The 12,582-nt window shown below is 46.9% G+C and overlaps 1 protein-coding gene across 1 annotated transcript in view; it reads left to right on the forward strand.

Moving 5' to 3' along the window:
- BANP (BTG3 associated nuclear protein) overlaps nt 1-12,582 on the forward strand; it is a 115,941-nt gene that overhangs the window by 25,222 nt on the left and 78,137 nt on the right. The window contains exons 5-6 of the mRNA XM_054640759.2: nt 2,415-2,537; nt 5,026-5,201. Coding sequence (XP_054496734.1) covers nt 2,415-2,537; nt 5,026-5,201 — 299 coding nt within the window. The remainder of the gene's footprint in view (nt 1-2,414; nt 2,538-5,025; nt 5,202-12,582) is intronic.

A 12,582-nucleotide genomic window follows, 5' to 3' on the forward strand; every position in this document is an offset into this window, starting at 1 on the left:
ACAGCACTCAAAATTGCTTCCCTTGGGGTCTGAGGGAGTATCCAAAGCTCTCCTCCTCCTCCTTTGTGTTCTCTGTCTTTTAGTACAGAGGGAATGGTTAAAGCAGTTTCATCTTCAGAAAGAGATGGAGAGATTGAAGAAAGGAATGGGAACAATCCAAGGATGCACTTAGCTTTAATGAATTTTAATGGATTTTTTTCAGCTTGGCCCAATATTTTGATTTTATGTCGAATTCCATTTTTTATTTCGTGGCTATTCATCAGATTTCTAAATAAATCTGAAAACAGGGACTGGAACATCTCCAGGGGAAGCAAATTCTTTATCATCCTCCACAAGTCCCTGCCAGGAGGGTGCAGCCAGGTGGGAATTGGGCTCTGCTCCCAGGGAGCAGGGACAGGATGAGAGGGAGCAGCCTCAAGCTGCTCCTGGGGAGGTCCAGATTGGACATCAGAAAGAATTTCAAGCAAGTCCATAAAAATGAACATTCCTAAGACAAAGCAACCCCCCTCAATTCCTTATGTTATGCCAATTTTTAGTGCTAAGGCTTTTATTTTTTTCTTCAGATAGAAACTTAATAAGAGCAAAATGCTAAGGACTTTCTAAATGTAATTTTATTGCATTTATCTCTCCAGTTGAAATTAATTATTCAGAGTCTTCATTAAAAAGAAGCTTTGGTAAGTGACATTTTAAACAGGCCTTCAGAAGTGATTGCAAGGGAGATGCTGATAAAGAACAGTGTCTGAAAGAAGTGTCAAATACTTGAACATTTTCAGCTGGGATGTGAGAACTTGCAGGGCAGCTCTCTGGATAATTTGGGCAATGTAATGAGCACACACACGATGCTGCTGCCCTGGGAGCTGCCAGCACTGCCACATCTCCCTCTTTTATCAAGTGTTTGGGGAGGTTTTGAAATGTTTGGTGCAGAGAAAAGAGATGGAAGTTGTCTTTTTTTCAGAAATAAAAATGTGTGGGTTTTTCCCTTTTGACTGGAAGTGCCCTAAATCCTGATTCTCCAGAGAACAACAGGAAAGCACCAGAAGCCCCCATTTCTTTCTTTTTTTCTTTCTGAATTCTGAGCTCCATGTGCCCACGGGGAGCTCTGGCAGAGCCTGCCCTTGCCTGGGATGAGCCCAAATCCCCCAGAGCCTGCCCAGCTCTGCAGCCAGGGGTCCCTGAGGAATCCCAGCAGCACAGGCAGTCCCTGGCAGGGGGAGGCAGGGCATTGCAGCCTGGGGCTTTTGGAGCCAAAAAATCCAGGGTCAAGCATTTTGTTGGTGCCAAAATTGGGATCCATTCATCCTCAGCTCCACGACAGGGCCTTATCTTTCCTTGATGATGGATAATTTGGCACTTGAGGCTTACACAGACATGAGAATGTTCAAGTGTGTTCTCTGCTGCAGCTGAAGGAAATGCACTTGCTATCACCAAATTGGCTTAATTTGTGTTTCAATAATTAGCCAGGGGAAAATAAATGACCCCCAGTCACGTTTGGGATGTTGGAGCAGTGACAACAAGAACAAGCTGTTTACTGTGGGGAGAGCAAAGGGGAACTAAACCAACATTTCTCAGCCTCAATTCTCCCTGAGCACAGCAGGAACAGTTTAAGTGTGAAATCCACACCTGGGAATATTGAGTGTGGTGTGGCAGTAATGTGAATAATCCCTGCCAACAGCTCAGGTGCCCAGCTGCATGTGGAGACAGTTGTTTGTTCCATATTTCCTTTTGTACTCCAGTGTCAATTTAGCCTGTCTCGAGTTTTCCTTCTCCATTCTCATCAGGAGTGATAAGAGAAGCTTTTTCTGGTTTCTTACACCAGAAATGATTTTGGTATTTGGATTTAGGCTTTTTAATGTGTGAAATCCACACAAGAAGTAGTTTAGTTTTGTTTTTATTCGGTTACAGTCTGGTCCTGTTTGCTCTGATGCTTCTTATGCTGCTCATCTCCCCACCCTGGAGGACAGCACATGCCCTTTAACCATGCTCATTGTCCACTTTTGCAATAAATCCTTTCAAATTCTCTTTTCCTAAGAATTACCCTACTGAAACTGATGCATTACCTTGTAAATTTGCCACAGTACCTCTGCAACCACTCAGATTCTCCCAGAAAGAATTTGGTGGAGCTGTGATTTACACACTTCCCCCTGTGTGTCCTGAATTGATGAATTCCTTCTTGCTTCCCCAGGGGTCGTGGACTTTTATATAATTCCATAGGAGCCATCCATCCTCTGGGAAAATCAGAGTGCTCGAGGTGGTGCCGGTGTCAGCCTCGATGGATTGCCGGCGTCAGCGGTGCCGGGAGAGGGACGAGGCCCAGACCCTCCCTGGATTACTCAAACCCAAACCCTCTTCATGGATTATTTATAAGCTTTGCTCCTTTACATTCCTGTTCCCTCTGTGATTATTTGTTTCTGCAGTGTTGTCCCTCAGACCACGGTGATCCTCAACAACGACCGGCAGAACTCCATCGTGGCCAAGATGGTGGGGCAGGAGGAGCCTCTGAGCAGAGCAGCAGATTCCCTGGAGAACATCCTCAGCAAGTGAGTGCCATTCCCTGGAACCCTCCCTCCTTTCCTCCCTGGCCAGGGCCAGTCTCAAAGGCCAGTTTTTCCCTTCCATTTAAAGGGAAAAATGAGGAATCCTTGAGGTAATAATGGGGGAAAGATTGAACCTGGGCTTGGATAGGTTCTCTTGCTTCCCCCTTGGTGGGAGAGAACATCCTGGAGGAGCTGGGATTATCTCTGGGTTAAGTTAAAGAAGGGTTTCCTATAGCTGTGGATTTTTACATGGATGCACAATCCCTTGGGAACAGGCCAAAATCCTGTATTTAACCAGCTGAAGGAGGAATATGCAGTCCAAGCAAAACTTGGACTATCTAAAGTGAATTTTAAACAAGCAGACCTGGGGATTCTGGGTGGAAAATGGTCGTAATTAATATATTTTTATAAATTACTGGGATATTTCTTTTGTTTTGCACATGGGGCCTAGACTTTTCCATTGAGGCAGATGTAGGAAGTTGATACCTAAGATTTTTTTATTCCTTCTGCTACGTGTGACCCAAAGGGCACAGTCTTAACCTGCACAAAGGGAAATTTAGGTTGGGTGTTAGGAGAAAGTATTTTACTGAAAGAGTGGTAAAGTATTGGATTCATCTGCCTGAGGAGGTGGTGGAGTCACCATCCCTGGATGTGTTTAAAAAGAGACTGGATGTGGCACTGGGTGCCATGGTTTAGTTGAGGTGGTGTTAGGGCATGGGTTGGACTTGATGATCTTTAAGGTCTCTTCCAACTTGGTGATCCTGTGTGATTTTTATTCTGCTGAATGGCTTCCAGTTCTACAGGAGCAGAGTGATTTAAAGGAGCTGATTTTATCCAACACATTTGTTTTGTCAATTAGTGCTTTTAATTCCCTCACAACAATGTGTGGGGCCATGAGCTGGACTGAGTGACACTGGAATCTGGATATTCCATGCTCACGTTCCTTCTGAGGGGTTGTTCTCTGGAGGTAACCTGCGTTGGTCCTCACAGGCTGAATTCAGTAACGCTTGAATTTGGATATTCCATGCTCACATTTATGCTGAGGGGCTGTTCTCTGGAGCTGACCTCACAAGAATGTGCAGGGCCATGAGCTGAACTGAGTAACTCTGGAATTTGGATATTCCGTGCTCACGTTCCTTCTGAGGCGCTGTTCCCTTGAGGTGACCTATGTTGGCCCTCCCAATGATGTGCAGGGCCATGACCTGAACTGAGTGGTGCTGGAATTTGGATATTCCATGCTCATGTTCCTTCTGAGGGGCTGTTCCCTCCAGGTGACCTGTCTAGGCCCTCACAATGACGTGCAGGGCCATGACCTGAACCGAGTGACGCTGGAATTTGGATATTCCATGCTCACATTTGTGCTGAGGCGCTGTTCTCTGGAGGTGACCTGTGTTGTCCCTCACAATGATGTGCAGGGCCACAAGCTGAACTGAGTGATGCTGGAATTTGGATATTCCATGCTCACGTTCCTTCTGAGGCGCTGTTCCCTTGAGGTGACCTGTGTTGGCCCTCACAACGACGTGCAGGGCCATGACCTGAACTGAGTGGTGCTGGAATTTGGACATTCCATGCTCACATTTCTTCTGAGGGCTGTTCTCTGGAGGTGACCTGTGTTGGCCCTCACAACGATGTACAGGGCCATGAGCTGAACCGAGTGCTGCTGGAATTTGGATATTCCATGCTCACATTCTTTCTGAGGGGCCATTCCCTTGAGGTGACCTGTGTTGGCCCTCACAATGATGTGCAGGGCCATGACCTGAACTGAGTGGTGCTGGAATTTGGATATTCCATGCTCACGTTCCTTCTGAGGCGTTGTTCTCTGGAGGTGACCTGTGTTGGCCCTCACAATGACATGCAGGGCCATGACCTGAACTGACACTGGAATTTGGACATTCCATGCTCACGTTCCTTCTGAGGGGCCGTTCCCTTGAGGTGACCTGTGTTGTCCCTCACAACGAGGTGCAGGGCCATGACCTGAACTGACACTGGAATTTGGATATTCCATGCTCGCATTCCTTCTGAGGCGCCATTCCCTTAAGGTGACCTGTGTTGGCCCTCACAACAAGGTGCAGGGCCATGACCTGAACTGAGTGGCGCTGGAATTTGGATATTCCATGCTCACATTTGTGCTGAGGGGCTGTTCCCTCCAGGTGACCTGTGTTGTCCCTCACAACGATGTGCAGGGCCACAAGCTGAACTGAGTAACTCTGGAATTTGGATATTCCATGCTCACATTCCTTCTGAGGGGTCGTTCCCTTGAGGTGACCTGTGTTGGCCCTCACAATGAGGTGCAGGCCCACGAGCTGAACTGACACTGGAATTTGGATATTCCATGCTCATGTTCCTTCTGAGGCGCCATTCCCTTAAGGTGTTGTCCCTCACAACGAGGTGCAGGGCCATGATCTGAACTGACGCTGGAATTTGGACATTCCATGCTCACGTTCCTTCTGAGGGCTGTTCTCTGGAGGTGACCCGTGTTCCTTGCCCACAGCGCGGTGCCGGGCCGCCGGCAGAACACCATCGTGGTGAAGGTGCCCGGGCATGACGACAGCCACAATGAGGACGGCGAGAGCGGCTCCGAGGCCAGCGACTCGGTGTCCAACAGCGGCCAGGTGGGCAGCCAGAGCATCGGCAACAACGTCACCCTCATCACCCTCAACTCCGAAGGTACGTGGGCTGCCAAGGGGAGATTTTGCCTTTTTTTTAATGTACATTTTATGTATCCTCAGTACTCGTAGTGTGCATACTTGTAATTCCTTAGGTCTGGTAATTTAGCACAGTCCTGGTGGTGTTTAGGCCTGACGTCCTAAAGGCCCCAGAGTGAGGCCTCGTGTGAGGCTACAGAGCCCTCAGGTGTCTTGAGAAAGCAACGATGCCTTGAGAGGCTGCCTAGGACAGAGGCTGGACAGTGTTAAAGGAATAAAGTAGGGATTTATTAAAAGGCCTTCAAAGGCTGCACCTTGGGCAATGCAAGAGCCTGGCCAGGGAGTTGGGCTGTGCTCCAGGGAACAGGGACAGGAGCAGAGGGAACGGCCTCAGGCTGGGCCAGGGCAGGCCCAGGTCCGACATCAGCAGGAATTTCCCCATGGAAAGGGGGGTCAGGGATTGGAACTGCCCAGGGAGGGTTGCAGTGCCCATCCCTGGAGGTGTCCCAGCAATCCCTGAGGTGGCACTCGGTGCTCTGGGCTGGGGACAATGTGGGGACTGGGCACAGCTTGGACTCTTATCCTGGAGGTTTTTTCCAGCCTCAGTGATTCCAGAATTTATATTGCTCTGTGAGCTATGCCAGGAGCAAAGCTGCCAGCACCAGGAAGATGTTTGTTGTGTAATTCCCTTTCTGCCTTGGTGTGGCACAGATTTGCACAGACAAATGTGATGTTTGACCCATTGATGTGCATGTAAATTCTGAAGAAACACCTAATCCATTAATGTCTGCAGATCTGATTTCCCTCAGACCTCTGGAACACTCATCCATTCAAAATCTCTGAGATTGATGAATGCTTTGAGGATCAGATCAGTGACCCCCCTCCACCTGCCCTTGCCCTTGCACGGGATGGAATTGCTAAGTGACTTTACCTGCAGGGTGGCACAAATTCAATTATTAATAAAGGAAAAGATGGAGAATAACAGGGCTGGTGTGCAGGGAGAGGCAAAGTCACAGCAGCCCTTGGCTTTCATCAGCTGGGGCAGAATTCCAGGTGACTCTGAGGTGTGCAGAGGTAAAACCAGGATGGAGATCCAGCCCAGGACTGAGACCAAACACCAGGTGTTCAGGACAGCTCCTCTCTGTCATCCTGGCTCTGGAAAGCACAACTGAACTGTGCTTAGAGTTGAGTTTGTCTGACATTGAGCTGTGGATATTTCCAGGATTTAGGGAATGGATTTCTGTAAAGGCACTCATTGCTCTCTGCTGGCTTTCATGTGATTGTGATCATTTAAAAATTAGTGTTATTGCCTTTCTATCCCTAAAAAATAATGATTCAGAAGCTTTGAGCCCAGTTCCAGTAATGGTGCAGAACAAGGCTGGTTTTTTGCTGACTGAACACTGTGACTTCAATCCACGTGTTTTTTAAAATCCAGTTAATTTTGGCATGCTTGTGTTCTTACTGGGAGTTCTGGAGTGCAGCATCTTCTCACTTCAAACACAGCACTGCTTTTATTTAATTGTGAACATTCTAATTAGGCTTAAAAACAATGAGCTTTGTACAGTTCAGTGTCTTGTGCAGAGCAAGGAGCACAGGAAGAGCTTTTTTAGTTTCACTGATACACCTTTGGAGCAGGAGAGCCATTAAGTGTTATACACTAAACATGAGGAAATGTCTTTTATAGTGTTTTGTTTTAGAGGTTTATTTTGTAATGGTTTATTTTATAATGGTTGCATGGGATGGATGTAATTGGCCCAGTGTTATTTTCCTCTTCACTTTTCACACACTGCCCTTACACCTTCAGGGTGGTAAGAGCAGAAAAAGTTTGCTCTGTTCAGTTCTTTTGAGACTCTTTTCCTGTGCTTTCCAGAGTTCTTGTGCATTTTGAAAGTTCTGAAGATTCTGAATGCTGCAGCTGGTCCTTAGTGCCCTCCTTGCACAGAACTTCATTTGTGAATCAATTCTTTGGGCCTTCATGGCTCTGAAGACATGGGATCATGGAATGATTTGGGTGGGAAGGGACCTTAAAGCCCATCCAGTTCCAGCCCTGACACCTTCCACTGCTGCTCCCAGCCCTGTCCAGCCTGGCCTTGGGCACCTCCAGGGATGGGGCAGCCTCAGCTGCTCTGGGAAATCCATTCCAGGGCCTCCCCAGCCTCACAGGGAGGAATTCCTTCCCAATATCCCATGTAACCCTGGTGTGAAACCATTCCCTGTGTCCTGTCCCTCCTGTTTCTCATGCAGAGAGCCCCAGGCTGGAAATGTGACCGTGTATTTTTGGAGCAGATAAGGGGAGACTGGGTGTTAATTAAGGGATGACTGATGTTTTTTCCAGAGAAAACTCCTCAGTCACATCTTGTCTCCTCAACTTGGCATCTGAAGCAGTCATTTGATAATGGCAGCATTAAGCAGCACTCAGGATTTGCTTTCCAAGTGGGAATCCAGGCAGCTCTGTGTCCCAGACTTATCTGTGCACAGGATTTTCCAGCTCAGGCAGGCTCAGATCTCACCCGTGGGATGAGCACTTGGAGCTCTTTCCTGCCAAGCTGCTCAGGACAGGCACAGACAGTGAGAGGAGCTGGAGCAGGGCAGGAGTGAACCTTTTGTACCCTAAAACACAATGATGTGCTGCTGATGTGGAGACACTGATGAGGACTGGTGAAAGCCAAAGAAAATTATAAAAATTGAATTGCTTTGGGTTTTTTCTTCAATTATTGGGAGCCAGCAGATGAACAAGTTTCTTGCAGGTGTCTGCCACAAGGATATTTGCAGTTAATGCTGGCCCATCTCCACCCAAATCTAACAAAGATATACTAAACAAGGAAAAAAGGGCAAAATCCACATTAGAAATCTGATTTTCTGATGTGAAACACATTTTCCAAGGTTTTAAAAAAGCCCTTTGAGTCCATGGGTTTTAATTCTCTGAGGGTTTTTTGGATCTTTTTTTATCTGAACTTTTAATCTGATCACATCCTTTTATGAGTCATAAAGTAAGGGAATCTCTCTTGGATTTCACCAAAACTGAGCCTTATTCTTAACAAATGAATGATGCCTCACTGATGTTGTGCTGAGGCTGAAGAACCTGTGAGTGCAGGGGCTGTTCCCAAAATTCCTCCTGCTCCTGGATCCACAGGCAGTGAGCTGGGACTGGGTCTCCTTCAGCCACAGCCTTTGTGGAATATTTACCTGGAGCACAAATTCTTCTGGGTTTGCTCTGAAACAGGGCAGTGTTAGGTGGGATACTGGGAAGGAATTCCTCCCTGTGAGGCTGGGGAGGCCCTGGAATGGATTTCCCAGAGAAAACTCATAAGAAATCAGTAAATGTGATTTTCTGTGGCTGCCCCATCCCTAAGTGTGCCAGGCCAGGTTGGACAGGGCTTGGAGCACCCTGGGATGGTGGGAGGTGTCAGGGCTGGAATTGGACAATCTCCAATGTCCCTTCACCCAAACTATTCCATTATTTTTCTTTGATATTCACAAGGAAATGAAACCTTTCTTTCCCCCCACTAGAACAGTTGAGTGAAAAACTCCAGCTCTGTGCCCAGGCTGTTCCTCAGGCACAATTCCCAGTGCCTGAGCTGCATTTTGTGCTGGAGGAGGTTGTGCTGAATGTGACTTTAGAGCTCTTTAACCTTTCTTTTAGCACAGCTTTCAATTCCACTGCTGCATCTGGAGGTGAAGTTACAGCCTGGTTGTCCCTCCCTTCCACAGACTTAATGATTTTTAATTAATAAAGTCAGTGCTCTGGAGTCTCTGCCAATTAATCACTGCCCCTGTGAACTTCTGCTAATTGACAGGAGCTCATTAAAAGATCACAGAATCATGGAATGGTTTTGCTTGGAAGGGACCTTGAAGCTCATCTCGTTCCAACCCTCCACATGATGCTGATGTTGAATCTTCTATACATCAGCCAAAACATTATTTAATTTCTCTAGAAATGAAGGTTTATTTTTGTAAGTTAGGATTTGTTTTTTCGGGGTTTATTTTAATTTTTTAAAGATTAATTCATCTTTCTGCCTCTCTGCACCTACCAGTCTTTTGCTGCCACTGCCAACTTTGCACCCAGCCTTGAGAGTAAAATAAACACAACTTCTTGGAGTGATGGAACATGTTAATTCCAGTATTTCTGTGGGCAGGTGTTTCCTTTTGTTTTCCCTAGTTTAAAGGAATGACTGACAGCTCCTGGGGCTAGAGCAGAGCCTGGCTTTGCTTTCAAGCTCATGTCAGACCAGGGGAGCCTATCCCAATGGAAAAATGGAACAGCTCAGTGTCTGTCACTTCCCTGGGTGGGAGAGCACGGCCAGAGCAGCCCCTGTCTGGTTTTTGTTCTCTTGACAGGGCTTTTTTTTGCTGCTGACCCCACACTGGCTCCTCCTGTTCCCAGAGAATTCCTTGTTTGCGTGGCAGCACGTCCCAAACAGGGATGGATGGTCAGCTGTGCTGGGAGATAAAAGAAATGCAGCAAAAAAGAGTCAAAACCAGCACTGGAAAGCAAACTGGGTTCAGTAGAATGGAGATAAAGGCAAATTTTGTGATGTTGAAAAAAGGGGAACAATGGAGAGGAACTAGAAATTGGTGTGGGGGGAAATGGGGCTGGGAGTGCAGGGAGGGACTCTGATAAAGCTGGCAGGGCTTTCTGCACTGGGAGGAGAAATGAGCAGAGGTGATCTGATACTTGGTGTAAAAAAGGGCAAGGAAGCTCCTTTCCCCTGAAAGGGCAGCAGGGTCCTCAGGAAAATTCACAGAATCAGGGAATGGTTGGAAGGAAGCTCTGGAGGTCACCCAGTCCCAGGCAGGGACACATCCAGGTGGGTTTGGGATGTGGCCAGAGGAGGACACCCCACATTGTCCCTGGGCAGCTGTGCCAGGGCTCTGCCACCCTCCAGGGAATGGAGTTCTTCCTCAGTTAATTAAAGAAAGAAAGAAAACTAGGGCAAAATGAGAAGGTGTGTGAAGAGCTGAGCTCCAGGTGAGTGTGTGCAGTTGTGCTTCACTGAGCTGAAGGGAAGGGAGTTCTCTGAGTGTTCTCAGTGAGCTGAAGGGAAGGGAGTTCTCTGAGTGTTCTCACTGAGCTGAAGGGAAGGGAGTTCTCTGAGTGTTCTCACTGAGCTGAAGGGAAGGGAGCTCTCTGAGTGTTCTCACTGAGCTGAAGGGAAGGGAGTTCTCTGAGTGTTCCCTTCCTCCCCAGCTGACACTGGCTGAGTTTTTGGACACCTTTAAGGAGCAGCAGCAGGGTATGGCTGTGCAGTGCTGGGGGGTGGAGTCTGCCTTTTACATGCATGCACTAAATAACCTATCCCACCCAGATATCACCTCTAAAGCCTGATAATGCACCTCAAGAGCCATTCCACATGCATTAAAGGATGTTTCAGTGCTGGGAGCTTCCAATGATCCAGATTTAGTCAATACTGTTTATGTATTTAATTGCTCAGAGGGAATTTCCACCCAATTCCCAATTCCCAATCTGTTTTCTCCTGCCTTATCCATTCTCCTCCACCTCACACCACAGCTCAGGGTGTTTGTGCCTCACTCAGAACTGGCCCTGGATTTCCTTTTTCCACCAGATTTTTGGGTGCCAGTTCTGTGTTTGCTCCCTGCAAAGTGCTGGATGTGTTGGCAGCCTGGCAGGAATGATTTTGATCTAAAAAAAGGAATAATTCAGCTTTTGTGCCCTCACAGAGCTGCAGTGGATTCATGGTTAACTTCAGTCATGCTTAATGCAAAATGGTTATAAAATAAATTCCCTTTCTGTTTGAAAGGAGGAGGAAAATGCAAGAGATAATTTAGTGGGGGGATTGTGGTCATAGGTCAGAATAACAAGATAATGTCTTTTTTTCCAGGCTGGGAGCAATAAAAGAACAGTTGCATGTGGTAAAAACAGTATGTTCTGGACTCTGTGCCAGCAGAAAAAAGAGAGGATTTTGCAAATTGAACAAAATCTTTGCTCCGTGTAGGTTAACAACGTTTGTTAAAAAAGTCTGCAGGCAAAAGGTGTTCCATAAGGAATAAAAATTCCTATATCCAACAGCAATCCTGTGAGCTGTAAGGCAGCAAGGCTGTGATAGGCTGGAGGATAATTTATTCAGGCTTCCTAGAATTTCTTTGAAAAACATACACATTGATCCAGAGATGTTTTTCCTTCGCCAGATCTGCCCAAATTTTTCTAACCCAGTCCATTTATCTTGAGGAACAGCCTGTTGTTTTCCCTGATAATGGTAACCAGACTTGTGGTGAGGCCAGACACAGTGGCATGCAAAACAAGGCACAACTCATCCAAACCACTTTATTTTTCAGATGGCACCTGGTACTGGGAGCAGAAAGCAGCCAGTGTGACCTATCCTGGCTCAGGATAAAAAAAGAAAGGATCCAATTAAGGCAAAAAAATACAAACATTTTGCAAGTGTATAAAAATATATTCAGGATAGGGCATGAAGTTCTGATTTCAGCAGGAAAAAAATTTGAGGGATGAGTTGCTGCATATGTCAATAATAAATAGTTTTCCTTGCAAGTTACTGAACATAAGGAAGAAATTCTTCCTGTGGGGAGGCCCAGGGTGCCCAGAGCAGCTGGGGCTGCCCCTGCATCCCTGGCAGTGCCCAAGGCCGGGCTGGACAGGGCTTGGAGCAGCCTGGGACAGTGGAAAGTGTCCTGCCCATGGCAGGGGTGGAGGAGATGAATTCTGAGGTCCCTTCCAGCCCAAGCCATTCCCTGGTAGTGTGGCTGTGCTCGTGCTGATAATCTGCTGCTCTCAGTGATAAATCAGGATTGCACAACCCAACGTTTGCCTCATCCTGTCGTTACTCAGCCTGCGAACTTGGCCCTGACATGTGGGGTGACTCAACCCAAAGGTCGTGCTGGAAAAGCAGCTTGGAGTGTTTGGAGTTGCTTTTATGTTCTATTTTATTGAGTTCTTCTGGCTTGTAGTCTGATAAAGCCCAGGGCAGGGTTTGGATATGCAGATGCTGCTTGCTGTGGGTGCTGCTCGGTGTGAAAAGGAAACGCTGTTTGACCTGAGCTCTGTCACCTCCTTGGGGGACTGGCAGGGTTATGGAAACCAGGAACTGGTTTATTGTGTTTATTTTTGTCTACATACAAAACTCTGCTGTAAGACCACTTAATGAAAGAAAAGTCATTAAAGTAATTGTAGCTGAATGCTGTTCACAATAAATTACTGGGAAGCTTTCTGTGGAAGGGCTGAGTGACCCCTCAGTCAGCAAACCTTGTTTTACTCCACAGTTGAGCAAACATGGAAATCAAACCCAAATGGTCCATGTCAGTGGACACTGAAATATTGCTGGAGTGTTTCCTACCCTGCTCCAATTAGCAGTGTGAGGAATTCTGGAGGTTTGGTTCATGTCTGCAATGGGAGTCTCATCTTTGACTGTGTGTTCCATCCTCCACTT

The sequence above is a fragment of the Agelaius phoeniceus genome, chromosome 12 (genome assembly GCF_051311805.1).
Source record: "Agelaius phoeniceus isolate bAgePho1 chromosome 12, bAgePho1.hap1, whole genome shotgun sequence".
Classification (NCBI taxonomy): Eukaryota; Metazoa; Chordata; class Aves; order Passeriformes; family Icteridae; genus Agelaius; species Agelaius phoeniceus.